This window comes from Vipera ursinii, assembly GCF_947247035.1.
Source record: "Vipera ursinii genome assembly, chromosome: 6".
Lineage (NCBI taxonomy): Eukaryota > Metazoa > Chordata > Lepidosauria > Squamata > Viperidae > Vipera > Vipera ursinii.
The window spans coordinates 79,379,766-79,405,509 of record NC_139515.1 but is presented as its reverse complement, the minus strand read 5'-3'; the positions used below and the strand labels follow the sequence as shown (position 1 = coordinate 79,405,509).

The 25,744-nt window shown below is 39.9% G+C and overlaps 1 protein-coding gene across 1 annotated transcript in view; it reads left to right on the top strand.

The window, feature by feature from the left end:
* LOC310642675 (1-phosphatidylinositol 4,5-bisphosphate phosphodiesterase zeta-1-like) overlaps positions 1–22,350 on the top strand; it is a gene marked incomplete at both ends in the record, with an annotated part of 51,382 nt that extends 29,032 nt beyond the window's left edge. The window contains 8 exons of the mRNA XM_083366561.1: positions 1,329–1,632; positions 2,398–2,543; positions 5,250–5,406; positions 7,434–7,550; positions 13,320–13,492; positions 16,503–16,635; positions 18,694–18,843; positions 22,262–22,350. Coding sequence (XP_083222687.1) covers positions 1,329–1,632; positions 2,398–2,543; positions 5,250–5,406; positions 7,434–7,550; positions 13,320–13,492; positions 16,503–16,635; positions 18,694–18,843; positions 22,262–22,350 — 1,269 coding nt within the window. The remainder of the gene's footprint in view (positions 1–1,328; positions 1,633–2,397; positions 2,544–5,249; positions 5,407–7,433; positions 7,551–13,319; positions 13,493–16,502; positions 16,636–18,693; positions 18,844–22,261) is intronic.
* Positions 22,351–25,744: the final 3,394 nt, after the last annotated feature.

The following is a 25,744-nucleotide window of genomic DNA, read 5'->3' as shown; positions in this document are numbered from 1 at the left end:
CTCTTGAAAAAGCACCTTTGGAACAATCCTGTGGTACATAAATCAATACTCTTAGTAGCATAATATCTAGCTGCATCTCACCGTATCTTGACTAATTCTAGATAAAATTCCATAAAGGGACAGCCTCATGGAGCATTATAGACCTGGTTGGGGGATAGGATCAACCTCCCTAATTATATACAGTATATATATATACAGTAAAAGTAGATAAAGATCAATACAAACTAAAGAAAAGAAATATAAATCTTAAAATGCGAGAAATGGGAGAAAATAGTAGAAGAAAAAGAGAAAAGAAGGAAAAAAGATTCAGAGAAGTTCCTTTCAATCCATTTGTATCTATTCCGTATTCTTAATATGGCAGGATGAACTTATTATTAGAGATAAATCAGCACATGTGTTTTAGTAGAAATACCGTTATTTTGGTCATTGACTTACATAACAGGTAAAATTCAGAGATAAAATTACAAATGTCCCATTGTACTAATCTAATCTATATCAGAGCTGCTTAAGATTTAAATCACAAAGTATAAAATTTTGATACCAATACCGTTAAGATGTCAAGATTAAGGTTATGAAGACAAGGGGAAGTATGGCAGAGATGCATACAGTTTGGATAAAACAGTGGGATAACAACCGAATATTCTTTCTTTCTTTCTTTCTTTCTTTCTTTCTTTCTTTCTTTCTTTCTTTCTTTCTTTCTTTCTTTCTTTCCTTCCTTCCTTCCTTCCTTCCTTCCTTCCTTCCTTCCTTCCTTCCTTCCTTTCTTTCTTTCTTTCTTTCTTTCTTTCTTTCTTTCTTTCTTTCTTTCTTTCTTTCTTTCTTTCTCAAATGGAGATTAACCATCTCCCACACTGAACTACTCTGGACAGTGTACAATTAAAACACAGAAACGTAAAATGTGTTATGTAAATATAAACTATCCAAACCATTTGAAATATAGTTTAAAATAGCAGATGCAAAGGATAAAATTATTACATTACTAAATCTATATTTAATATCAGTATTGTATGTGTGAGACTAGAATAGTATGATGTAAAATTAAAGAGATATGACAATAACACAGAAGGCGAAAGAGCTAAAACTACGGGAGGTGTGCAAACGTATGGGGATAGTCTTTGTCGGTCCCGATATGCTTTGATTATGTAGAACAGGGGTCTTCAAAGGTGGCCCTTTTATGACTTGTGGACTTCAGCTCCCAGAATTCCTCAGCCAGTGTGCACTGTGGCTGGCTGTGGAATTCTGGGAGGTGAAGTCCACAAGTCATAAAAGAGCCAAGTTTGAAGACCCCTGCTGTAGCATATCCTATAATCTCTTCAATTTATTTGCAGGCTTCTGATTACCCCATCATTTTGTCACTGGAGAATCACTGCAGCCCTCCACAGCAAGAAAGGATGGCAGCTCACCTCCTTGACATCCTGGGTGATAGTTTGTGTACTACAACCATTGACAATGCTGTGCCAACAGAATTACCCTCCCCAGAGGTAAAAATCATATGCTGCTCCTTCCTTAGAAAAAACAAAAAAATATGGATGAAAAATGGGTATCTCTGCTATGGATCGTTTGTCTCTCATGAAAAAATTAATTTGGGACCAATTTTGCTGGGAAGAGGTGGCAATACACATTTTGCTTCCAGTCAATGCAAAGCTTAGAATAGAATAGAGTTGGAAGGGACCTTGGAGGTCTTCTAATCCAACTCCCTACTCAAGCAGGAAACCCTATACCATTTCAGACAAATGGTTGTTCAATCTCTTCTTTAAAAACTTCCAGTGTTGGAGCACCCATAACTTTGGTAGGCAAGCCCTGCCACTGATTAAATGTTCTCACTGTCAGGAAATCTCTCCTTAGTTCTAGGTCAGGGGTAGGCAACCTTGGCTCTTTTATGACTCATAGCTGACTCAGGAATTCTGGGAGTTGAAGTCCATGAGTCATAAAAAAGCCGAGGTTGCCTACCCCTGCTCTAGGTTACTTCTCTCTTTTAGTTTCCATCCATTGCTTCTTGTCCTGCCCTCAGGTGCTTTGGAGAGTAGTTTGACTCCCTCTTCTTTGGGGCAGCCCCCGAGACATTGGAACACTGCTATCATGTCACGCCTAGTCCTTCTTTTTATTAAACTAGAACACGGGTGTCAAACTCGCCATGTCATGTGACGTGTTGCGACATTTGCAATTGCCAGAGCTGTGTGTGTGTGTGTGTCTGTGTGTGTGTGTGTGTGTGTGGTCTCCGCATGATGGAACTGGCCCACAGGCTGGCAGTTTGACACCCCTGAACTAGAAACGTATCTTAATTGTCCTTGCCATTTAGTTTTGTAGCTTACCATGCTGAATAGGTGCCCTTTCCCCCTTCGTAGCAATTGAAATTAAAGATCCTGATAAAAAATAAGAAAGCTGGATCACTCCAAGACACCCTTCAACGGAGGGGTCAGAAATACCAGGGTCTTACAGAAGAAACGGAGGATACCCTGGAGTCAGAGGATGAAGATGACGAACGTAGCGGACGTATGCTAAAGAAAGTGCTCATTCGGAAGCAGACTAAAGAAAAGGGCAAGGTAAGCCAAGGGCCATTATCCACAGCAACGTTGCCTTCATACTTTCAAAATAAGAAAACAAACACTTGCAGGCTCGACAAGCTGGGCAAGAAACTGCAAGAATTGACTTCCAAAGACATTAAAGTCCCAGTGAGTAGATTTATTGCAGGAACACTAATGAAGCCATCGTGAAAGAATTCCAGCTGTGGAATTCTGGGAGTTGGTCCACACATCTTCAAGCTGCCAAGGTTGGGAAACACTGCCCTAGGGCAGGGGTAGGTAATCTTGGCTCTTGTATGACTCGTGGACTTCAACTCCCAGAATTCCTGAGCCAGCATGGCTCAGCTTGGAAACTTTTCCCTTTCCCCTCAGCATGGCTGGCTCAGGAATTCTGGGAGTTGAAGTCCACGAGTCATGAAAGAGCCAAGGTTGCGTACCCTAGGGATATCTATGTTCTTTCTCAGGGCCTTGCTCTGTCACAGCCTGTCTTTTGTGTGCTTGCTTCTTCTCTCTCATTCTCTCAGTTGCTTACTCCATCTCACTCACAGCCTCTTCCTCTCTCTAAAAGCACATAATGGGGGCAACTGGCAGTTGCTGATGAGTAAAGTCCCTAATTCTTTGCCATCCTGTTAGCCTTATAAGGAAGTCCAGGGAAGAAGCACAGTGAGGAGTGCTAGCTTTGTCTTTTTTTGTGTGTAAATATTTTATTAATTTTCTAATTTTGCAATCATAAATACTTAATAAACAGTGTGTTGTATGGGTCCATTGGTAATTCAGTGGTACATATTAATTTTCTCAGTCTAGTTCCAATACTACACCATCCAGTGCTTCCTTGACCCTCTCTTCTTCCGGTAGTATGCATTTTTCCACACTGGGCAAATAAAATTCTTGTTACTGTTAATACATATACAATTAAATATAGACATCTTCCTCACATTTTTCTGGTATTATGCATAATATCAATAATGTCAGTTTATAATATCTTTTCTATCCAAAATATATCTCAATTGCATTTGCACTTAAAATCCATTTGTTCCATCAGTATCCTGTTTTTCCCGCTTTTTTTTTTTTAAAAAAATTCCCATCAATGTTCAAAATATCTCTTATAATTGCTTATAATTTTCTCATAATATATTATATTTGGGTAACCAAAAGCTTCCCTTATTCATCCTTTTTAGAATTTTCATATTTCCCAACTCATAACAAAATGTAATATTCTAGTTAGAAATCCTATCCTTCTAGTTATAATAACACTTTTATTTCTAACAGTTATCTATTTTCTTAACCATATTCAAACATCTGTTTAATAATATAATATCCTGTGTCTATCGCTTATAGTTTTCTCATTGTAAATTATATTTGGGTAACCAAAAGTTTCCCTTATTCAGACCCTCTTGACATTTTCATATTTCCCTTCTCCTAACAAAATATAGTATTCTAGTTGCATATCCTAACTTTCTAGTTGTAGTAATACTTTTATTTCTAACAATTATCTATTCTCATAGCCATGTTCAAACATCTATTTAATAATATACTGTGCCATCTAATGGGTCAAAACCTCTATTTTCTTCAGTCTTACTCTGGCTTTCTTCCTTTCCAACTAACTTTCCATGTCAATGCATTTGAGTCCTCAAGTAGTTCTTCCCCTATTTGAGCTCTGTCTTTATTGTAAGGTTACATAATCTTGCAATTCTGAAAAATCCCTTCCCATCCCTCACTTTTATTCTCCTGAAAACTAAGGAATATCTTCTGAGATGCTTACATTATTTTTCCTCTTTAGGCTCAAATTTCATTTATCAGTTTATTGTCTAGGCCAGAGATAGGCATCCTTGGCTCTTTTATGACTTGTGGACTTTGTTTGCTGTCAAGGCACCATCAAAGGAGCTGTGCTGTTCCAATAGAAATTCCACCTCTTTCGTATGTGCATGAAAGTGACATCACAGTGCACATACGCAGGGGGTGAAGCTTCTTTCACACTAGCACAAAGCTGCTTTTGTCTTTAGCAACCCACCTAATCCCTTGCCATCGACATGTCCACCACAATCCAGCCTGGATAATTCCATCAAAATGTTTTCTGTAGGAAAAAAATGTCTGAAGCACAAGGGTATGGTCCAGAAACTTTTTATATGCAAAGATTCAAATATCCTGAGACCATCTTCATCTTTGGGACCATCCCAGGGCTAAAGAACTCTTGTTCAAACTGAATGGGAGGAGACTGAAGAATGTGTCTACCTAGATCAGTGATGGCGAGTGCCAAACTCCAACCCAAAACCCACTTATGTATCGTCGGGTGCCAGGTGGGTGTGGCCAATTGGGTGGGTGTGGCCAATTGGGTGGGCATGGCTGCGGCGGTAACGGCAGACTGGGTGGGACTAAAAAGTTCAATCAATCAATTCCAACTTTGTGAGATCTTTTTTTCCCCACAAGAAGTTGAAATTTACTGATTGATTGAACTTTTTTTTGTTTTGTACACAGTGTTGGAGGCCTAAAGTGAAAATGTTTTATAAAACCCAGCTGAAGGCCTAGGACTGGGGCAACGGCGTGCGTGCCCACAGAGAGGGCTCTGCGTGCCATCTGTGGCATCCGTGCCATAGGTTTGACACCATGGACCTAGATTCTAGAACTATACTGTCTTCCCAATGTTATCATTCCTGATGTACTTAAACGTGATGCCACACATTACTTTCGCTTCTGAGAGGCATACCATTTGTCAATCTCTGTTCTTAGGACCATAAAGTCAAAGTTGCTTTGCTTCTCTCTGAACTTGTGATTTATACTGCTTCTCGGAAGTTTGTGAGTTTTGAGGATTCTAGGGAGAAGCAGAAATGCTACCAAAATAATTCCATCGGAGAGACGAAAGGTCAGAAGCTCATCAGCAAGAGAGGTAATATAGAAGTTTCAACCCTCAAATAATACTTAAGTGAGCTGCATGTTTCTCTATTTGTTTTGGAGCCAGCATATTTGTTTTCATCAGTCAGCCATACCCTTCTGAGATTCGAACCTGGGCTGATTGCACATTAGGCAGTTGTTTTAACCTTTAGGCCACAAGCTCTATCTCACTTTGTTAGCTGAGAAGCAAGGGAGATATGTGTTAAATGCTTGTTAACTATTTAGATTACCTTGCTAGGCCCCAAACATGGGACAAATCTTTATTTCCTGTTTTGGCCTAACCGAAGGCCATCCACAGGCAGTAGTCACAACAGTGACAGCTCATATTTGTGTAAATTTTAGATTGCTAACAAAGAATTAAAGGGAGACTGATATGCATTTCAAACTTATTTGTTTTCATCAGTCAGCCATACCCTTTTGAGATTCGAATGTGTTAACAAGCATTTAACACATATCTCCCTTGCTTCTCAGCTAACAAAATGAGATAGAGCTTGTGGCCTAGAGGTTAAAACAACTGCCTAATGTGCAATCAGCCCAGGTTCGAATATATATATATATATATATATATATATATATATATATATATATATATATATATATATACACACATATATATATATATATACATATATATCTAGCCTCAGTCCTGAGACTTCTCACTACCTTCCATCTAAATGCTAACCAGGGCTGACCCTATTTGCCATTTTCTTTTAAGATCAACCAAGTCAGTTAAACATTGCCACCTAGCAGGGCAAGACAGAAATATACTCTCCTGCCTGATATTTACAGTAGATGTAACCTCGAGGCTTCTCAATTTATCTACCTTCCTCCCTTCTGCTACTTAAACTGGAATAAATCTTCCAAATTGGACTTCCAACAGTTGGCTTAATCATGCCATTTTTCTTCAAGAGGATGTTCACACAGAACGTGGCCCATAATGCTTGCATAGGTGTTCTGCCAGAGATAGGGATCAAGGCAAAATCTTTGAGCGAGTTGGTTGTCAGGATAGTTGGCCTTTTTGAAATTATCCAGCAAATGTAAAGGTAGAGAAATTGGGTGGACAATTTATCTGAATTTCTTCAGGAAGAGGAGACATTTCAGACACCCCCTCCCCCTTGCTGACAATGGTACTCTTGCTGAAAACAACTAAAGCAATAAGCAATAGGAGTTTCCTCTTGGTGCCTTGTCTTGATCTTTCATGAAACCATGAGAAGGCAGGTTGACTGCTCACATTTAGCCTATATACATCCCTTGGTCACCCCAGAGATAAGGAAGTTCAAGAATACCCGTAACAATTCTCCTGAAATTCTTTTAACTGAATTGCTGTTAAATCAATGTAGTTCCTTCATGGCTAAACTACTTTCAGATATATTGTGCCTTTGAGTCATTGTTGACTCCTGGTGATGACTTGACTAGTCCTTGCAGTTTACTTGGCAAGATTTTTGGAAGTGATTTGCCCTTGTCTTCTTCCTAGAGCCGAGAGGGAGTGACTGGACCACACCTGACTTTCACACCTAAGGCGGGACTAGAACTTACAGTCTCCTGGTGTTTGGTCCCAAATCATCCAGATATCTTTCATGCTTAAGGCAGTGCTGGAATTCACAATCTTCCAGTTTCTAGACTAGTGCCTTACTACTACTCCAAACTAGCTCTGGTGCTCTCTCTCCCAAAAGGCAGACAGCATAAATACATGTGGTGAATTTGTTGTCAGCATACACAAATTCCCTTTTAAAATATTATCAACTTGGTATATTTGCTATTTTAAAATTGTCTGTAGCCTTTCCTACACTTATTCATTTCATTTAAAATATTTACATATTGCTTCTCTTTGCAAAAAAAAAAGGTTTGCAATAACCTCAGAAAGTAGGTCAAAACAGTTGAGAAAAGCATTCTTCGAAACAATGCAAAAATATGCATAATAAAAGAAGCAATAAAAGGAGAAATGAACCAATAACAGAGAGTAACAAAATTAGGTATATTTCTTTGCAATAACATTTTGAACACGTCTTTTTTTTTTTGCAGCTCCTGACTTTGTCTTGCACACAGTCCGCTTCCTTACAAGAATCTACCCCAAGGGATCCAGAACAGACTCTTCAAATTATGATCCTCAAGAATTCTGGAATGTCGGAAGCCAGCTAGGTAGGTCACTTAGATCTAGTCAAATCTGCTATGCTGAACAAGATTTATATTGGGAAAGTATTCACTGGGGCCAAAAGAAATTGGTATTCAAGTCTTCTAGAAAGAACCATAGGCCTAAGAGAAGAACAGAGAACAAGCATGGTGGGTTCCATTCGTTGATCAAAGAAACAAGGGTCACTGATGCTATTTCCCCTCATTAGTCTTTGGTAGAAACCAGAATATAAATTTAATAGTAAAGAAATTACAGCTAGTAAAGGAAACTTGTCTGTGGTGGATATAAATGTATCTACTTACATTTCTCTGCTTCATCTCAAAGTTGATGATAAGGATCAGGATTGTGTGCCATTAAGGTGGTGTTGACTTCTATCAAGTACACAGATTTTTTTTCCCCCGTGGTGAAGTTAATTCCAAATCCTGAATTTAGAGAACCAAATTTCCCTCTTATAGCTCCCCTTTACACTCCATTCCTTTTTTTCCTCTGGCTTTCTACTTTGTAAACATGATATGGCAGTTTTGGAGGGCCAATTCCTGTGGAACCTTCTCTTTATATTTCCTAATCTAGTGATCAAAAGGGGGAAATAGAATTAAAGACTTATCCCATATCCCCTTTTTACTTATGACTCCTGTTCTTTGTCTACATTAACATTTCCCAACTGCTTCAACTCCCGAAATTCTTAGCAATGGCCTGTTGGCTTGGGAAGTCCACATATCATGAACATACCCAGGTTATGAAATGGTGGTCTAGGAGATTGCTAATGTGAGGACAGTTCTTTCTGCTTTAATTCTCAGATCAAATGCATGGACCATATACTGTTTGACTCTCCTCCTGGTAGGAGGCAGTTAATAAAGTGGTAGGCTTTGCTTAGGTCTATAATTAATTCCCAGTAAGTAAATCTTTTTGGTTTACTTATCAACTCTACTTCACTAACATTGCTCAAGTGAGATTTCTGCTCTTAGGAATGTGCTATCTCTCATTCTCTCACTCTCATTGTTGTTAGTTGCAAAGTCATGTCTGACCCCTCATGACCCCATGGACAATGTTCCTCCAGGCCTTCCTGTCCTCTACCATCTTCTGGAGTCCCTTTAAGCTCAGGCCTACTGCTTCAATGACTCCATCCAGCCACCTCATTCTCTGTCATCCCTTTCTTGCTGATGACACCCAACTTTTTTTCTCCACCCTGAACCAACCCAGTGATGCCCTCACCATGATGTCCCATTGCCTGGAGGCGGTCCAGGTCTGGATGGGGAGAAACAGGCTTCGTCTCAATCCTGCCAAGACTGAGTGGCTGTGCATACCGGCATCTCGGGTTAACCAGACTATTCCATCTTTAACGATGGGGGGTGAGGTGTTACCCCCCGTTGATAGGGCTCGCAACTTGGGTGTCCTCCTGGATTCACGGCTCAGTTTTGAAGATCACATAGGTATCTGTGACCAGAGGGGCTTTTGCCCAGGTTCACCTGGTGCGCCAGTTGCGACCCTATCTGGACCGAGATGCCCTACGCACAGTCACCCATGCGCTTGTGACCTCCCATTTAGACTACTGCAACGCTCTCTATATGGGGCTGTCCTTGAGGACCACTCGGAGACTTCAGCTGGTGCAGAATGCTGCTGCGCGAGTTGTGATGGGGATTTCCCGATACTCCCATGTAACACCTCTACTCCGTGAGCTGCATTGGCTTCCAGTTGCCCTCCGGGTGAGATTCAAGGTGCTGGTGATGACCTATAAAGCCCTAAATGGCTTGGGTCCGGGATATTTAAGGGAACACCTGCTGCCGGCATCAAGTTCCCTTCGTCCTGTGCGCTCCCACATGGAGGGCCTTCTCAGGGTGCCACCGGTAAAAGACTGCCGGCGGATAACACCCAGGGGGAGGGCCTTCTCAGTGGGTGCACCTGCCCTTTGGAACCAGCTGCCTGTGGAGCTTAGGACTGCCCCCGACCTTCGGTCATTCCACTGGGACGTGAAGACCTGGCTCTTTGAGCTTTCCGGCCCAGGCTGAGAGTTTTTAAATGGGGTTTTATATTTGTTCAGGGATTAAATTTAATTATTTTAACTGTCTTTAACTTTTGTATTGTATTGACGTTTTTAAATACTTTGTAAACCGCCCTGAGTCCTATGGGAAAAGGGCGGTATATAAATTCAATAAACTAAACTAAACTAAACTAAACGTTCTTCTCTTGCCCTCAACCTTTCCCAGCATGAGGCTCTTCTCCAGTGAGTCCTTCCTTCTCATTAGGTGGCCAAAGTATTTGAGTTTCAGCTTCAGGATCTGACCTTCTAAAGAGCAGTCAGGGTTGATCTCCTCTAGGACTGATCGGTTTGATCGCCTTGCAGTCCAAGGGACTCGCAGGAGTCTTCTCCAGCACCATAGTTCAAAGGCCTCAATTCTTTCATGCTCAGCCTTTCTTATGGTCCAGCATTCACAGCCATACATCATAATTGGGAAAACCATAGTCTTGACTATATGCACTTTTGTTGGCAGGGTGATGTCTCTGCTTTTTAGTATGCTGTCTAGTATGTTGTCTTTTTAGTATGCTGTGTATGAGTGTGCTGTCTCACTCTTATATACACACACATTCACTCACTCACAAAATACTTTAACTTTCAATAGACAGGATCTCTGTTTTATGATTTGTGCCCCTACGGGAGTCAGTAATTGTTTGAAAAGTAGGCAAAAATATTGAAAAACGTTTAGCTACAATTGTGGGTTACTGCTAAGGAGATCGGAAAGTTCTCAGGGACAGTGGAGCCAAAATATCTTAGTCCGCACATCCCACTAAGCTGTGATTTGTTTACTCAGTTAATTACAGTTGGCTGAATTCACATGAAATATGTATTCTGTTGTGATAAAACTGGGTCTAGAGCAGCAATGAGATGGCCAGAGATGAGATCAATCTCATTAAGGATTGCGAACAACTTAACATTGGGGTAGGAGGAAATTAAGAAAAGTGCATGACAACCACACAAATTCTGCAATCTACACTGAAATGCAGATAAGTAAAGGCAATATTGCATGATGGCATCACTGGACAAGGAGTTCAAATCAATCAATCCTAAAGCAAATCAACCCTGATTGTCCTTTGGAAAGACAGATCCTGAAGCTGAGGCTCAAAAATTTTGACCACCAAATGAGAATAGAGGACTCATTTAAAAAAAACCTCTGATGTTGGGCAAGACTGAAGGCAAAAGGAGAAGGATGGCAGAGGATAAGATGGTTAGATAGTGTCATTGATGTAGTGGACATGAGTTTGAACAGACTCAGGGAGATAGTGGAGAATAGGGGGCCTTGTGTGTGATGGTCCATGGGATTATGAAGAGTTGGACATGGTTTAGCAGCTGAACAACAACAATAAAATCACTGCACACATTTCATTTTGACATCATGGAGGTTGACTGCAGATGCTACTGATGACAATCATATAGATATAATATAAGCCCCCCTCCTGTTGAGAGTATTAAAAAAAAGCAATTGGAAGTATCCACTTTCAACTTACAAGTTTTCCAAGTTAACCTGGGAAATGAAGTCCACTATCCCAGCCAGAAACGCATCATGGTAGGAAAACTTGATCCAGGGATTGTACTGATTATAGAAAGAAGCATAGAAGTCTCCTGATGTTCACTTTCTGCAAGTTCTGAGATAGTAAGACTAGAGTGCATGTCTTCTAAACAACTGTATTTGTCCTTTGTTGTTTTCATGTATTGGGAAGGAGAGCCACTTTGATATAGTGATTAAGATACTAAACTAGAAACTGGGAGACTGTGAATTCTAGTCCCTCCTTATCCATGAAGCCATCAAGGTGACCTTAGGCAGGTCATTCTCTCTAAGCCATAGGAAGAAAACCAGGACAAAACACTTACAAAATGTTGCCAAGGGACCTGTTCAGGCAGTTCCCAGGAGTCAACACTGACTTAAGGCCCACATGCACACAAGAGCAATAAACTTATTGTATGGAATCAGATCACTGTTTTTTTTTAATCTACAGCAGCTGGTGGGGGTCTTGCCTGAGAAGAGGGTGACAGGTAAATTCCACCCTCTTCCGTTGTGTTCAACAGTCATTGCTTTGATTTCACTCTTAATGGCCTTACTGGAGTGCATAACATAAGATAAATTCTTCTAGTTTATGATAGGAACTCCTTGACACCAAAAGCTTTGATGAGAGGCACTGTATACTTGTGCACCTTTTCCTAGCATGAAAAGAACATTAATTGCACGTTGCTCAGGACTAGGGAAGCCTGTCTTGCAGAAAATTGGATGTTTGTGAAATACAGAGGCATCGGAAACAAAATATTGATACCTAGGGAAGGAGTGAGTTCAGTTCTTTTATGAACTGAAATGAAGGAACTCAATCAGAGAGTGTCTTTCTTTGGAGATATGATGCTTTGACAGTAACCTATTATTTTCAGGCAACCCTCCCCTAGCCTGATTCAACACCAGGTCTAACCCTTCCAATCCACAATTTATATTCAGAGTTTTTTTTAAAAGGGACAAATAATAATAAATAATAAAATAATAAACTTTTATTGTCAAAGTACAACATGTGTACATTGAGATTAGCTGAGCCTCCCCCCGTGCTCTCTCCCCCCAACACACAGTGACAACAAACCCTCCATCCCACCACACCATGTGAACCAACTACACCACACACCGGCCTCCCAAGTCAATTCTGCATAAGATTATGTCCCATTTAAAAGCCTAACAGCCCACGGATAAAAGCTATTTTTCAGCCTGTTGGTACGGCTGGCTATATTCCTATATCTCCTACCGGATGGTAGGAGAGTAAAGAGATACCGTCCAGGGTGTGAGTCATCCCTGAGAATCTTCCTCACTCTTCCAAGGCAACGAGCCCTGGCGATGTCATCCAGTGGTGTCAGGGAACAGCCCACAATGTCTTGTGCTGTGCTCACTACCCTCTGCAATACTTTCCTATCCGTGGCTGTCAGACCAGCATACCAAACCACAATACCATACGAGAGGACACTCTCTATAGTAGAATCTTGAAAGGGTACTCCAGAATAAACAAGCAATTGCAAGCCCAATCATAGGAAAGACACTTGATTCTCCATCCTCATAGAGATGGCTCTTAGGTTGCTGGGATGAGAATTCACCAGAATAATAGAATAACAGAGTTGGGAGGGACCTTGGAGGTCATCTAGTCCAACTCCCTTCTCAAGCAGGGGACCCTATACCATTTCAGGCAAGTGGCTGTTCAGTCTCTTCTTTAAAAGTTCCAGTGATGGAGCACACACAACTTCTGAAGGCAAGGTCTTTCACTGGTTATTGTTTTCACTATCAGGAAATTTCTCCTTAGTTCTAAGTTGGATCTCTCCTTGATTAGCTTCCATCCATTGCTTCTTGTTCTGCCTTCAGGTGCTTTGGAGAACAGGGTGAAACCCTCTTCTTTGTGGCAGCCCCTTACCCCACCAATTGAAAATGTTCCCCTATTAACTTTTTTATTTTTTACAGTAGATAAATGGTAGGTCAAATCAGTTGGGTAAATAGAGCTGTGGAAGTTTATAAATTCTAGACCTGTTTTGCAAGGATGGAACCTATTATTGTTGAAATACATCAGTATTCAACTAGGGAAGATAATTTATTTGTATTGTTTTGGTTTTTTTATGCACTTTATTGTCTTTCTTAGTTTTGCTTCTTTTTGTTTCCTTTTTTTCCCTGTCGAAGATTGTATTTTAACTTTGGAAATGAAATTTTAAAAAAAAAATATTTAAAAAAGAGAAATATGTTTTTGCTTTTCTTTGTATTTTTTTCCTACAGTGGCCTTAAACTTCCAAACACCGGGTGTGCAGATGGACTTACTTATTGGAAAATTTTTGGACAATGGAGGCTCTGGTTACGTTCTGAAACCAGAATTCTTGAGAAGAAGAGACTCTGCTTTTGACCCATTTAACGTTGCTGATAGGTACAATCCAATTACACTAACAATAAAGGTAAGACCGTTTCATGGAAACTTCACCTTATCTCAGAAACAATTCCTTCAGATCATGAACGGAGTCAACAGCAAAACATTTGACTAGAAAAGACTAAGGAAGTTATACTTCTACAACCAAGCCATCATTATCCTTGGCATAGGTTGCCTTCAAAAGTACATGTGATATCTCTTTCTCAGGATGCTCTTCTCCTGGATAGACATACAGATTACAGAACCACAGAATTGGAAGGGACCTTAGAGGTGCTCTAGTCCCAACCCCTGCTCAAGCTGGAGATCCAGACAAATGGCTGTCCAATCTTTTCTTAAAAGCTTCCAGTGATGGAGCATTCACAACTTCTGGAGGCAAACCATTCCACATTAATTGCTCTCACTCTCAGGAAATTTCTCCTTAGTCCTAGGTGGGATCTCTCTTTGATAACTTTCCATACGTTACTTCTTGTCCTGCCCTCAGATAGTTAGGAGAATAGGTCTATACCAGGGGTCAGCAACCTGAAACAGTGAAAGAGCCACTCGGAACCGGTTCCCTCACAAAAGGAAAAACTGGGAGCCGTAAAAAAATGTGTGCACATGCGCATACATGCATGCATGCGCAGAACAGGGTTTGACTGAAGAGTGGAGCCAAGGCGAGATATGCACCTACCCTGCATATTTGAATTGATTGGTTGAACTTTTTTAGTCCCACTTTTTTTTTTGGACTGCACATGGCAGAGGACTCTGGAGCCGCAGGTTGCAGACCTGTGGTCTATACATTTCTTCAACTGATACTTAATCCTTTTAGAAAGTAAGGGAACAGATTTTAGTTAACATATTTGGCCTCACCGTGTTGTAAAGCATTCAGATAGTGAAGAATTGTCACAAGAACAAGATCACTAATTCCCCACCAGTGAATGGCTTTGCTTGCATAATACACTGAACTGAAACTCGCAAAATGCTTCAATCAATGCCTAAAACAGATACTCAGCTTGTAGTTCAATATATCTCACATCAAATAAAAACAGTTTTTAATGGTTAAGTTAACCGTTAGAGCCTGTTTGATATAGTGGTTTCAGAAGGCAGGCTAGAAGCTTGGAGACCATCTATTCTAGTCTTGCCATATGCACAAAGTCAGCTGGGAGACTTTGGGCCAGATGTTTCCTCTCAACTCCGGGAAGAAAGCAATAGGAAATTATTTCTGAACATGCTTTCAAGAAAACTGCAGGGAATATAGTTGCCCAGAGTCAAAACTGATTTGAAGGTGCAAAAAAGAAATTGTCTGTTATTGGTCATAGTGTTTGGGCAGGTGTTTTGTGAATGGACCACAGTATTTTATGTTAGAGACAACTTGAAGGTATGGAGGACTTAGAATAGAATAACAGAGTTGGAAGGAACCTTGGAGGTCTTCTAGTCCAGCGTTTCCCAACCTTAGGAACTTGAAGATGCGTGGACTTCAACTCCCAGAATTCCCCAGGCAGCTATGCTGGCTGGGGAATTCTGGGAGTTGAAGTCCACGCATCTTCAAGTTCCTAAGGTTGGGAAACACTGTTCTAGTCCAACCCCCTGCTCAGGCAGGAAACCCTATACCATTTCAGACAAATGGTTTTGAACCAGGATGACTGGAAACTATCTTGGTGTTTGGAAGAAACACAGGCAGGGCTGAGTCAAAGGGCGCCTGCTTCATCGTCAGGTGTGGGATTCAGAGACCAGTCATCGCAGGGTGTCCCAAAATGTCTGTCTGCCTATGCAGAGTTTATTGTATTTATACAGTTTTAACAAGCAGGAAAGAGTGCTCAGCAAAAGCATTGTTTATTGGTGTACTCCCTAGTCAATCTTAGAGAACATCCCAGCCAGGGCACAGTCTCTCATATCTAGATGGTTCCTGGCAGTCCTTGGAGGTGCTAATTGGAGTGAGCTCATAGACATGTGGATAACAGGATACTAAGGCAGGCAGTTTGCTGCACGTGGTCCCTTCACATCCTTGACCTCCATCTCTACAGTCAGGCTGAGAACCTGGGCACTTGTAGCTCAGGACATCCCAAAGAAGAACCAGCTCAAGGAAAAGTATATTTCATTTTGCAAGCCACCTGTGAAACGCACCAGAGTTATCTTCTTAAAAGGTGGACAGTTCCTCGCATGTGTACAAAATGTTTCTGGGAGGGATAATAATTCATTTCTAGGCTGCTTCTGCCCTTGCTTAACAAAGGTACACGGTTAGAACATTGAGAATGGTGTGGAAAAGATAAGAGACTTGCTGTCTCTTGGGAGGCCTGTCTGATTATACTAACATTTCCCGGGGGCACAAATGGAGGGAGCCTAAAACGCCTCGTCCCTCTTTCTGATGCAGGCAGGCAAAGCAGCCATTATAACTGGGAGATGCTGCTTGGGTCAAATAAAAAGTGGTGTCTGAGAGCAGAGTCCAAGTCAAGAGCAGTAGGAAGAGCTACAAGAGCAGTCCTTGTAGCTCTGTATATTTTCTTGAAAGCAAACATTCTCTTTTAATTATTCATTCATCAGGTTAGGAATACGTATTCTGTTGCAAGCTTACATAAAACGTTGCTTCAATCTTTTATCAAATGCCATTCTAGAACTCTGAAAATTTTTTATCCTGCACACATAATCCTAATTTAATAAAACTGATACAAAAGGTTATTCAAGATAGTTTTAAAAAAAGATCTCTATCCATGTATGAAAGTACCTAGGACTGTGCAATTGTAGGAGATGACCAATCTGAGCTCAAGGACAGGGTCAAATGCACCATCAGTTTGGAGACACTATACCCCCCCTCCAGGAGACCTAGGTCCAATCCCCCCACACTTTGAATTTTGTTGACTTTTATCTGGTGCCAATTTGCCTTGACCATTGTTAGATTGGATTCTTGTACATAGGTAGTATGAAATAAACTCATAGTGCTTTTGAACTATACCCTGGCTCCTGATTTCTTGTGCCTGACAATAATTGGATAATTAGTTGTACACTGATATAACCCAGCGGTCCTATAAGGATGCATACTCATATACATGTCTTTTCTCCAGATTATCAGTGGCTATCAGCTGCCTCCAAGTAACCTCTCCAAAAGTAACAAGGCTGATCCTTTAGTCAAAATAGAAATTCATGGTGTTCCAGCAGATATGACAAAAAGGCAGACTTCCGTCATAAAGAATAATGGTAAATTGAATGAAATAGGAAATTTTGAGAGTTAACTCAATGATCTGTAAAGCCTATCAGACTTAAGAATGCATGGAACTATCTAAATTTCTCTCAGTTAAAATATTGCATATATTACCTTATTTTTCTATTATATCAAAAGTTCTTCAGATTTTTTTTTAATCAATAGAGTCAAATGCATATTTTTTGTAAATGGTTTACACTGAACTTTCTGTAATGCATACTATTTTTAATGCATGGTTGTTACAGATACAATTATTATTTATTTATTCAATTTCTATAGCATTCTATAATCTATAATGCATGGCTATTATTAATACTAATTTTTGTATGCATCTTTCAGCAACAGGATTGATTTTTAACCCAATTGCAATTATTTTGTATTGTAATACATTACATTACGATACAAAGTTTGTAACATTATACAGACATAATGTTCAGAAATGGAAGATGTTTTTGTGTGTAATATTTCCAAAGATATCCCCATTTTTAATTTAGATCAGGGGGTCTTCAAACTTGGCCCTTTTATGACTTGTGGACTTCAAGTCCCAGAATTCATCAGCCAGGCATGCTGGCTGAGGAATTCTGGGAGTTGAAGTCCACAAGTCGTAAAAGGGCCAAGTTTGAAGACCCCTGATTTAGATGATGAGCAGAGAAGAAGAGATACAAAATTAATTTATAGGTGTTTGGTTATTTTAGTAGGTTATACGTTATGGAATGGGAGGAAATGATTTTTTTTTTAAAAAAATCCCTGATCAAAGTTGCTGATGTGCCCAAAAGTTGAAGAGTCTTAAGGAACAATGAGTCATAAATAAAAATTATTTTATACTACCATAGATTACACCTTTAAGCTATGAACACAATGAAAGCAGTTTAATGTTGACACCTGCAATTTTAAAAATATGTAGTGCAGTTTATATCTCAGACAAACCTAAATTAGGGCAAAATATCCACAAAAACCCACCCAATTCATTAAGACAAAGCCTGTACAAAAAAGGTTATGATGGAATCAAGAAATGTACATTAGGGAATAATTGTGTAAAACTGTACTGCATTAGAAAAGAAAAAAATACAATACAGGTAGTCCTTAACGTACAACCATAATGGGAACAGTATTTCCATGCTAACCAAAGTGGTTGTTAAGTGAATCGTGCTCAATTTTGCAACCTTTTTTGATTTGTTGTTAAGTGAATCATGCGGTCATTAAGCAAATCTGGTTCCCCCATTGACTTTGTTTGTCAGAAGCCAACTGGGAAGGTTGCAAATAGTGATCACATCACCCCAGGATTCTGCAACCATTAAAAATTCATGCTGAATTTTGATCATGCTTACCGTGGAGATGCTGCGATGGTCATAAGTGTGAGTTATTTTTTTTTGGTGCTGTTGTTTTTGAATGGTCATTAAACAAGTGGTTGTAAATCCAGGACTGTATGCATATTTTAGGAAAATATTGTACGTTGAGAATATGTAGGAAACAGAACAGACGTACACACAAACATATGATTTTTTGCTAGCTTTCTTGAAAAAGATTTTTCCACAGACTGGAAAGTGTGTGGTTTTGTGTGCTGCTTGCATCCCATGGATGGGGCTTTGCTTGTTTGTGCGGACCGGTTGCTGGCATGCCGTGGCCCGGTACTGATCCATGGATTGGGGGTTGGGGACCCCTGAGCTACAGGATATTCTGTATGCATAATATCTTATACTTCACCTGAATTTTGCTTTCTTATAGCATTCAATTGCTTTTGCATCAATACGTTCATGCAAAATGTTGCGTTAAGAACCCCAAAACAATGCAGATATTACAATGCATTAATTCTTCTTGAAAACAAGACCATGTAAACATCTGCAGAAGTCCAATATCTAAAAATCTCTTGGGTTTTAACTTAGCTCTCTTCTTTTGGATGTCAAGTTTAACCAAAATCTATTGGGGAACCATGAAGGTTCTGAAATAGGGACTAAGGAAAAAAAAAAAGGTGCCTTGGTGTTTTCAAAACTCAGAGCAGCTCTCATGATTAAGACTCAAATTATTAACAAGAGTTTTCTTATCTGCTTTTCCAGCTTTGAATCCTAGATGGAATGAGACATTCACCTTTACTGTCCACGTTCCAGATCTTGCCTTAATACGCTTTGTAGTAGAAGATCAGATGGCTGTTATTGCCAATGACTTCCTTGGCCAATTTACTCTGCCACTTTTGAGCATGAATAAAGGTAAGGGCATTATTTTCTGACTAATGAGAGATAACAAGCAATTGCTTGCCCTTGAAGAAAACCAAGGAACAGTGTAGGGTGAGGAGAATTACCATCTGTAGCACAAAACCTGGCAGCACAATATTTGATTTAAAAGTCCTATCGTTAATGTCTATGAAGATTCTCAGTCATCCAGGTCATGGTTGTCCCAAAGGTGCCTTTTCAAGAGACAACTGGACTTTCCTTGTTTTTCCTAGAAGACATTTTGCTTCTCATCCAAGAAGCTTCTTCAGCAAAGGCAGCAAAATCCACATTCTGGACTGCTGGTTTGAAAGAGGTGTCAAAGAGGCCATCTACATTAAATTTGAACAGCCCTCTCTCAACAGAGGGGAGGGATACAACACCACCTATCTCCTGTTTACAACACAGTCCTTTCAGCAGTTCCAAGAAGGTTCGACACCCATTTGCACTATTCAGATGATTCTGAGGGCACAGATAAATCTTCAGGTGGCCTCAGGAATTCTCAGAAAGAGTGCTAATGATCAGATGACTGGAAGGAATATAAATCCTTTCATTCCCCATTGCAAGAATGGTTGCAAGAACTGGGCTTGGCTACTCTAGTGAAGAGAAGGACCAGGAGTGACATGATAGCAGTGTTCCAATATTTGAGAGGCTGTCACACAGAGGAAGGGATCAGCCTGTTTTCCAAAACACCAAAGACCAGACAAGGAACAATGAGGGACTAGAACTCACACTCTCCCAGTTTCTAGCTTGGTGCCTTAACTACTAGACCGGCGGTCTTCAAACTTGGTCCTTTTATGACTCATGGACTTCAAGTCCCAGAATTCCTCAGCCAGGCACACTGGCTGAGGAATTCTGGGAGTTGAAGTCCATGAGTCATAAAAGACCCCTGCACTAGACCAAACTTTGTGAGGGATGCTGGAAGTTGTTCTCCAGCAAGGGTGACTGGCTATGTTTTGCTTAGCCTAACATTATTTTTAATCTTTTGTACCACAGATAGTAGTTCATATGTAAGGGACTTCATGTTCTGAGACTGTGTTCTACAGAGGTTTTTCTAACTCTATGTGCCTTGGCTTACAATGTAGCCAAGCAGTTAAAGAGCTAAGAGGTTGTGAAGGATGCTAAGCCTAGATTCTATATTCTGATAAGGAACCCTGCCAGTTGTGGTTCTTGTTTATAATCATGCACATTGTAGTATAATGGATTATTGTAGCTATTGATCACTTAAGGGATCACATATTGACACCTAGTTATTTGGGCTGCCTGCATCTGTTGTAATACTTACAGATTTACTGGTGTTCGATCTTCTAGAATTTGCAGTACAGTAAGCATCAGAAGAGAGGGACGTGGTGGCTCAGTGGGTTAGGACGCTGAGCTTGTTGAGAAGGTCAGCAGTTTGGCGGGTCGAATCCTGAGTGCCACGTAACAGAGTGAGCGCCTGTTACTCGTCCCAGCTTCTGCCAACCTAGCAGTTCGAAAGCACGTAAAAATGCAAGTAGAAAAATAGGGACCACTCCGGTGGGAAGGTAACAGTGTTCCGTGCGCCTTTGGCGTCTAGTCATGCCAGCCACATGACCATGGAGACGTCCTCGGACAAGCATTGGCTCTTCGGCTTTGAAACGGAGATGAGCACCGGCCCCTAGAGTTGGAAACGATGAGCATGCATGTGCGGGGGAACCTCTACCTTTACCTTTACCTAAGCATCAGAAAACCTAATTCCTGTCTTTAGCTCATCAGTAGACAAGATATAATACATATCACAACCAAGGGAAGAAGCTATGCTCTGAATTTAGAGAATAGGAAAATGTCAGACTATATTTAATATACAGACATTGTTCTGAAGTGGAGGCCTCTGAAGTCAAACCAGTTTCCAGTTTCCAGCCATCAACTCATCTAGAAATGATCCCTGCAGGAAAACAGCTTGTCTCCCTTTTTCAAATGGAGGTTGTAAAATACTACTTTGAATTTAACATTACATACACAGCCCAATCAAATAGCCTTTGAAATGCTCAGTTATATTTCGTGCTAGGTTTTGAGGCCCTTAACCATAATAAAAATAAAAGTTGATAGTGCATAGAAGAACGATAAGTCATCAGTAAAAAGGAGTGAGAATGATTTGAATATTTTTACAAAAGGAGGGGAATAAACTCGGACACTCTTTGTTATCCTTCACTGCCTCTATGGAAGTCCTTTCTTGATTTTATCAAAACTTCAGTTATATACTGACGGTCAGTTTGGTCTAATGGTTAATGCACCAGGATATAAAGTGGGAGACACTGAGTTCTAATCCAGCCTCAGCCATGAAAGCCAACTGGGTGACCTTGGGCCAATCACACACACACACACACACACACGCCTCAGTCCAATCTACCTCACAGAACTGTGGCCAAAATAGGAGAAAGGTGTGTTGGATATATTTACCACCTGGATTTATTTGTAAACATAATAAAGTGGGATACAAATTAATAAATAATAAATAAATATCCTTATGTCTATAAAAATTATAGTGCACACTTATTAATTTGCACATTTAAGCTCTGCCTAATTCTGAATTAGACTGAGTCCTGATTGCTTTACAAATACCCTGACTTGTTTGGAGGATTTAAATGAACCAAAATCAGATTTCGATAAGAGAAGATATTTTATCTAAAAGTGTTTTAAATGAGTTTAGGTTTGTGTGATGGAAATCAGTCATGTTCTCTAGTTCATTTCTTATGTCATTACAAACTTGCAAAAAGCATACCATTCCATTTGCAAAATATTTTTCTGGGTGTAATATTGCGTACACATCATCATAAAATATCCAAAAAATATTAAGCTGTATTTCACACTGCATGAAGCATCATGAAATATTTAAGACTCTAATGAGATGACAAACTTGGTGTGCTGTCAGAGAATATCTATAACTGTTATTATGGAAGGGGAAAACATCTATATTTCAATAACAGAGCACCTAAAATCAATGATAAGATATATACTTGTGTATGTCTGTATGAAGTTAGCCAGAGTAAACAGAAAGAGACGGATTTTCTGGAAAATCTATATCAAATTGATCTTTGTTCTCTTTGAAACTGCACAAAGAGAAACAATTGGTTAAAATTTTGTAAAAAATATATGGTTCTTTCTCAGGAAGTGTCTTTCTGCACATGCCACAGTGTGCATGTAAGCCATAGTCCAGGTAACATTAGACTAGACTAGACTAGACTAGACTAGACTAGACTAGACTAGACTAGACTAGACTAGACTAGACTAGAATAGAATAGAATAGAATAGAATAGAATAGAATAGAACAGAATAGAATTCTTTATTGGCCAAGTGTGACTGCATACACTGTTGATCCATCTAATTCAGTAAGTCAATGTGGATGGTAAGTTTTGTTTGGCATGTTTGCATTGTTGTCTTCTTGGTTTTCCTTCAGGTTATCGCCACGTTCCATTGGTCTCCAAATTTGGAGTTACCCTCAAGCCTGCCTCTCTGTTTGTCTACATATGGTACTTTCAACAGTAATGTCATCGCCCGGTCTTCCATCTGTGAGTTTTAATAAAGCAACCATGGTCCAAGCAGGTGGCATCTTCTACTTTCTAATAGAAGAGCTAAGTGTTTGCAGTACTTGAAATACGGTGCCTATGGAATAGGCATTGTGGCATGGATGTGATGTTGGTATGTGCGTGTTTTTTAATTGTTGTGGAAGGAAAGCTTTATACTATCTCCCTCCACCATAATTTGAGGCATCACGGTTGTTCAGCGGTTAACTTCTTGAGCTTGGAGTGATTAAGATGCTAGAAAGGTTTGAGACGCCAAGTGATGGGGTGAGCTCCTGTCCTTGCTGCATTGCTAGAAAGGAGATCTAAAAAAAACATGCATACTTACCGATCACACTATTCCTTTTGGGAGTGTGCGTGTTGGGGGGGGGAAAGCAGAAAGGGACTAAAAAATAATCAGTCATAGACATTAAAGGATGAAATAAGAGTAAAGGAAAAGAAATTTAACTATGTCTGGTTTATACCGACATCATTCACTAGAAATCTCTATGTCTTCCTCTACTTAACACAGTTCCAGCATAAACATACTGTATATTGAGTCCTGCATTATTTTTCTCTGTTTTCTAAACTTCTCTATTCTACCTCTTTTTGAGCTTCTCAATAATTCCATTCAACCAGATTTATCAATCTTTCCTCTTTTCTTTTTTCCTCTTTATGTTGTTTTTTAAAATTTGATCCTCATTTATTCTCTCTATATTAAAATTACATTGAATATTCTCTCATATGGTCAAACTGCAACAAAGTAACTATGTTTGAACTGGTCATTTTTGGGTCCAGAACCCATTCATTTTTTATTCGTTCTCTCCTTGTTTGATTACAGATGCTTCGTAAATAAGCTACTCCTATCACACACACAAACACAAATGCACACACACAGACACAGACACACTTTCTGTTCGCCAGAATGCCATATGTTAATCTGACCTATTAAAAACACACAACTAAAATAAGCAAAGGACTGGAGGACTTTTAGGAGCAGGAGTTGAACGGTGGGAGTGATTTTAGCTTAGAAGAATGATGAGTTGAGATAACTCACCTCCAGCCCCTAGTTACAGGAAGGTTTAGATTTTTTGATAGTTGAATTCCTACCATATGACATGAATTCCTTCATATCATTGAAGATGTTGCCTAGTTGGGTAATGAAATGTCTGCAAGAAAACAACCAGCTTCAGAGAGCACCAAGAACCCCACAGGTCATCTCTCTTGAATTACTACACACAGACAAAACCTAATGATTTAACTCATCTACAAAATAGATAGATAGATAGATAGATAGATAGATAGATAGATAGATAGATAGATAGATAGATAGACAGACAGACAGACAGACAGACAGACAGATAGGCAGGCAGGCAGGCAGACAGGCAGACAGACATATTAATTTAAGAAAATGGGAAGTGAGCAAAGACATTCATTATTTTTCTGAACCATAAATTCTTCAGGAAGACAAGTTACCAACTGGCTGCAAAGCCATTGCCTTAAATCAGAATAAAAGGCTCAACTTCAGAAGACGTGCTCCTCATTTAAAATTCACTTAACAACTGTCTTACTTAGAAACAAAAAAATTCAGTCTGACTTCTGATCCTAAGTCAAAGACTAGCTGTGCAGAGTCAGAGAATCAGAGTCAGAATTGGGTGTTTAGCCCATCTTACTTAAGCACAACAATTGAAATGAATTTAGCCCTGAAAGATTCTCTCTGGTTACTAAAAAAAAAAAAATCTAGCAAAGAGGAAGTCCATCACTTCTCCATCTCACTGGTTCCACTAGCAAAGAGTTCTTAAACTTTAGGAAGTTTTCCTTAAGATTCTGCTAGAATCTGATTAGCCAAAATGGATTTTGTGTCCTGAATTTCAGATGTTCTCTGCCATCCTATTAAGGGACAAAAAAATTCAAGTGGCAATGGCAAGACTAACAAAACCAGGAATCAGTTAAGCACCTCTGCTACATGTCTGTCCTAAATTGCCTACTGCTGAAGATGTTTCAGTGATTAAAAAACCAGGACTGGAACAGCATTAACCACATTAGCCTGTAATGTGTACTTAGACCTTTTACCTCGGCAGCAACTGCACACTGCAAAACAAATAGATTGGCCTTTTATGCCCCCATGCTAATGGGGACATTTGCACATAGAGGGTAGACATTGCATGTAGATAACTAAATGACAACGGACCATGAAAAGCCATTATAATTTCCTCATGATTAGCAACTTGTTATGTACAGTTAGCAACCTCCTTATGCACCTATTCTCCAAGGCAAATGCTTAAGTTAATGTGGCAAAAGGGGTCACTCTGGGAAATGAGGAGGGGGAGCCACATCCTAATGAACAAATAATTCAATTGTCTCTGACAATGTTCAAATTACATTCTTCTCCAGTGGGGAAGCACTTCCCTGCATTCAGCTGATCAGTTGTTTTGTTGAGTAATCAACATCATCACTACTCTGTGAAACATAACCTGCTGACTTTCATAGTCGGAAGGAGAGGAGAGTCTTGGGAGTTATGGACTGCAGCATATACAGCTACTAAACATGACTTGCAATGAATGCAGAAAGGGGAAAAAATGCATGAATTGCAACAAATGCAGAAAGAAAGAAAAATGCATGAATTGCAACAAATGCAGAAAGAAAGAAAATGAATTGCAATGAAAGCAGAAAGAAAAAAAATAAATAAAAATACCGTTAACAGAAAGCTTAACGCTTTGATAGGTGAAGAAAGTCAACATATGCAGCGAGGTTTTGCGGCTGTTTTTATTCCTACAAAGAAATTGCACACAGGTTAAGGCGCCAACATTTCATCACCATCCCGGAGCATAGAAGATGCAAAATGAATCAAAGCTCAGAACCGCAGCCTTCAGCTGTTGACCACAAAGTCCGATTTGCCTTAATGAACAAAATAGTAACAATGCAGATACCAACATTACTGTGGTGCTTTTTGCATGTGTCATTGTTCTGTTGAGAGCCATAATTGCTATCAGTCATAGCACTGATCCCATAGCAATGGGAGACAAAGTCCACATTCTGCACTGAAAGGACTGCTCGAAAAAGAGGTCAAAGAGGCCATCTACATTAAGACAGCTCTCTCTTAACAGAGGGGGAGAGACATGACACCACCTATCTCCTGTTTAGAACATAGTCCTTTCAGCAGTTCCAAGAAGGTTTCACACCCGTTTGCACTATTCAGGTGACTCTGAGGGCACAGATAAATCTCCAAGTGGCCTCACTGACTCTCACAAAGAGTGCTAACAACCAGATGACTGCAAGGAATGTAAATCCTTTCATTCCCCACCATTCAGTCAGAACTGAAGAAGCTTCTTGGATGAGAAGCAAATCATCTTCAAGGAAAAACAAAATTCAGTGGCCTT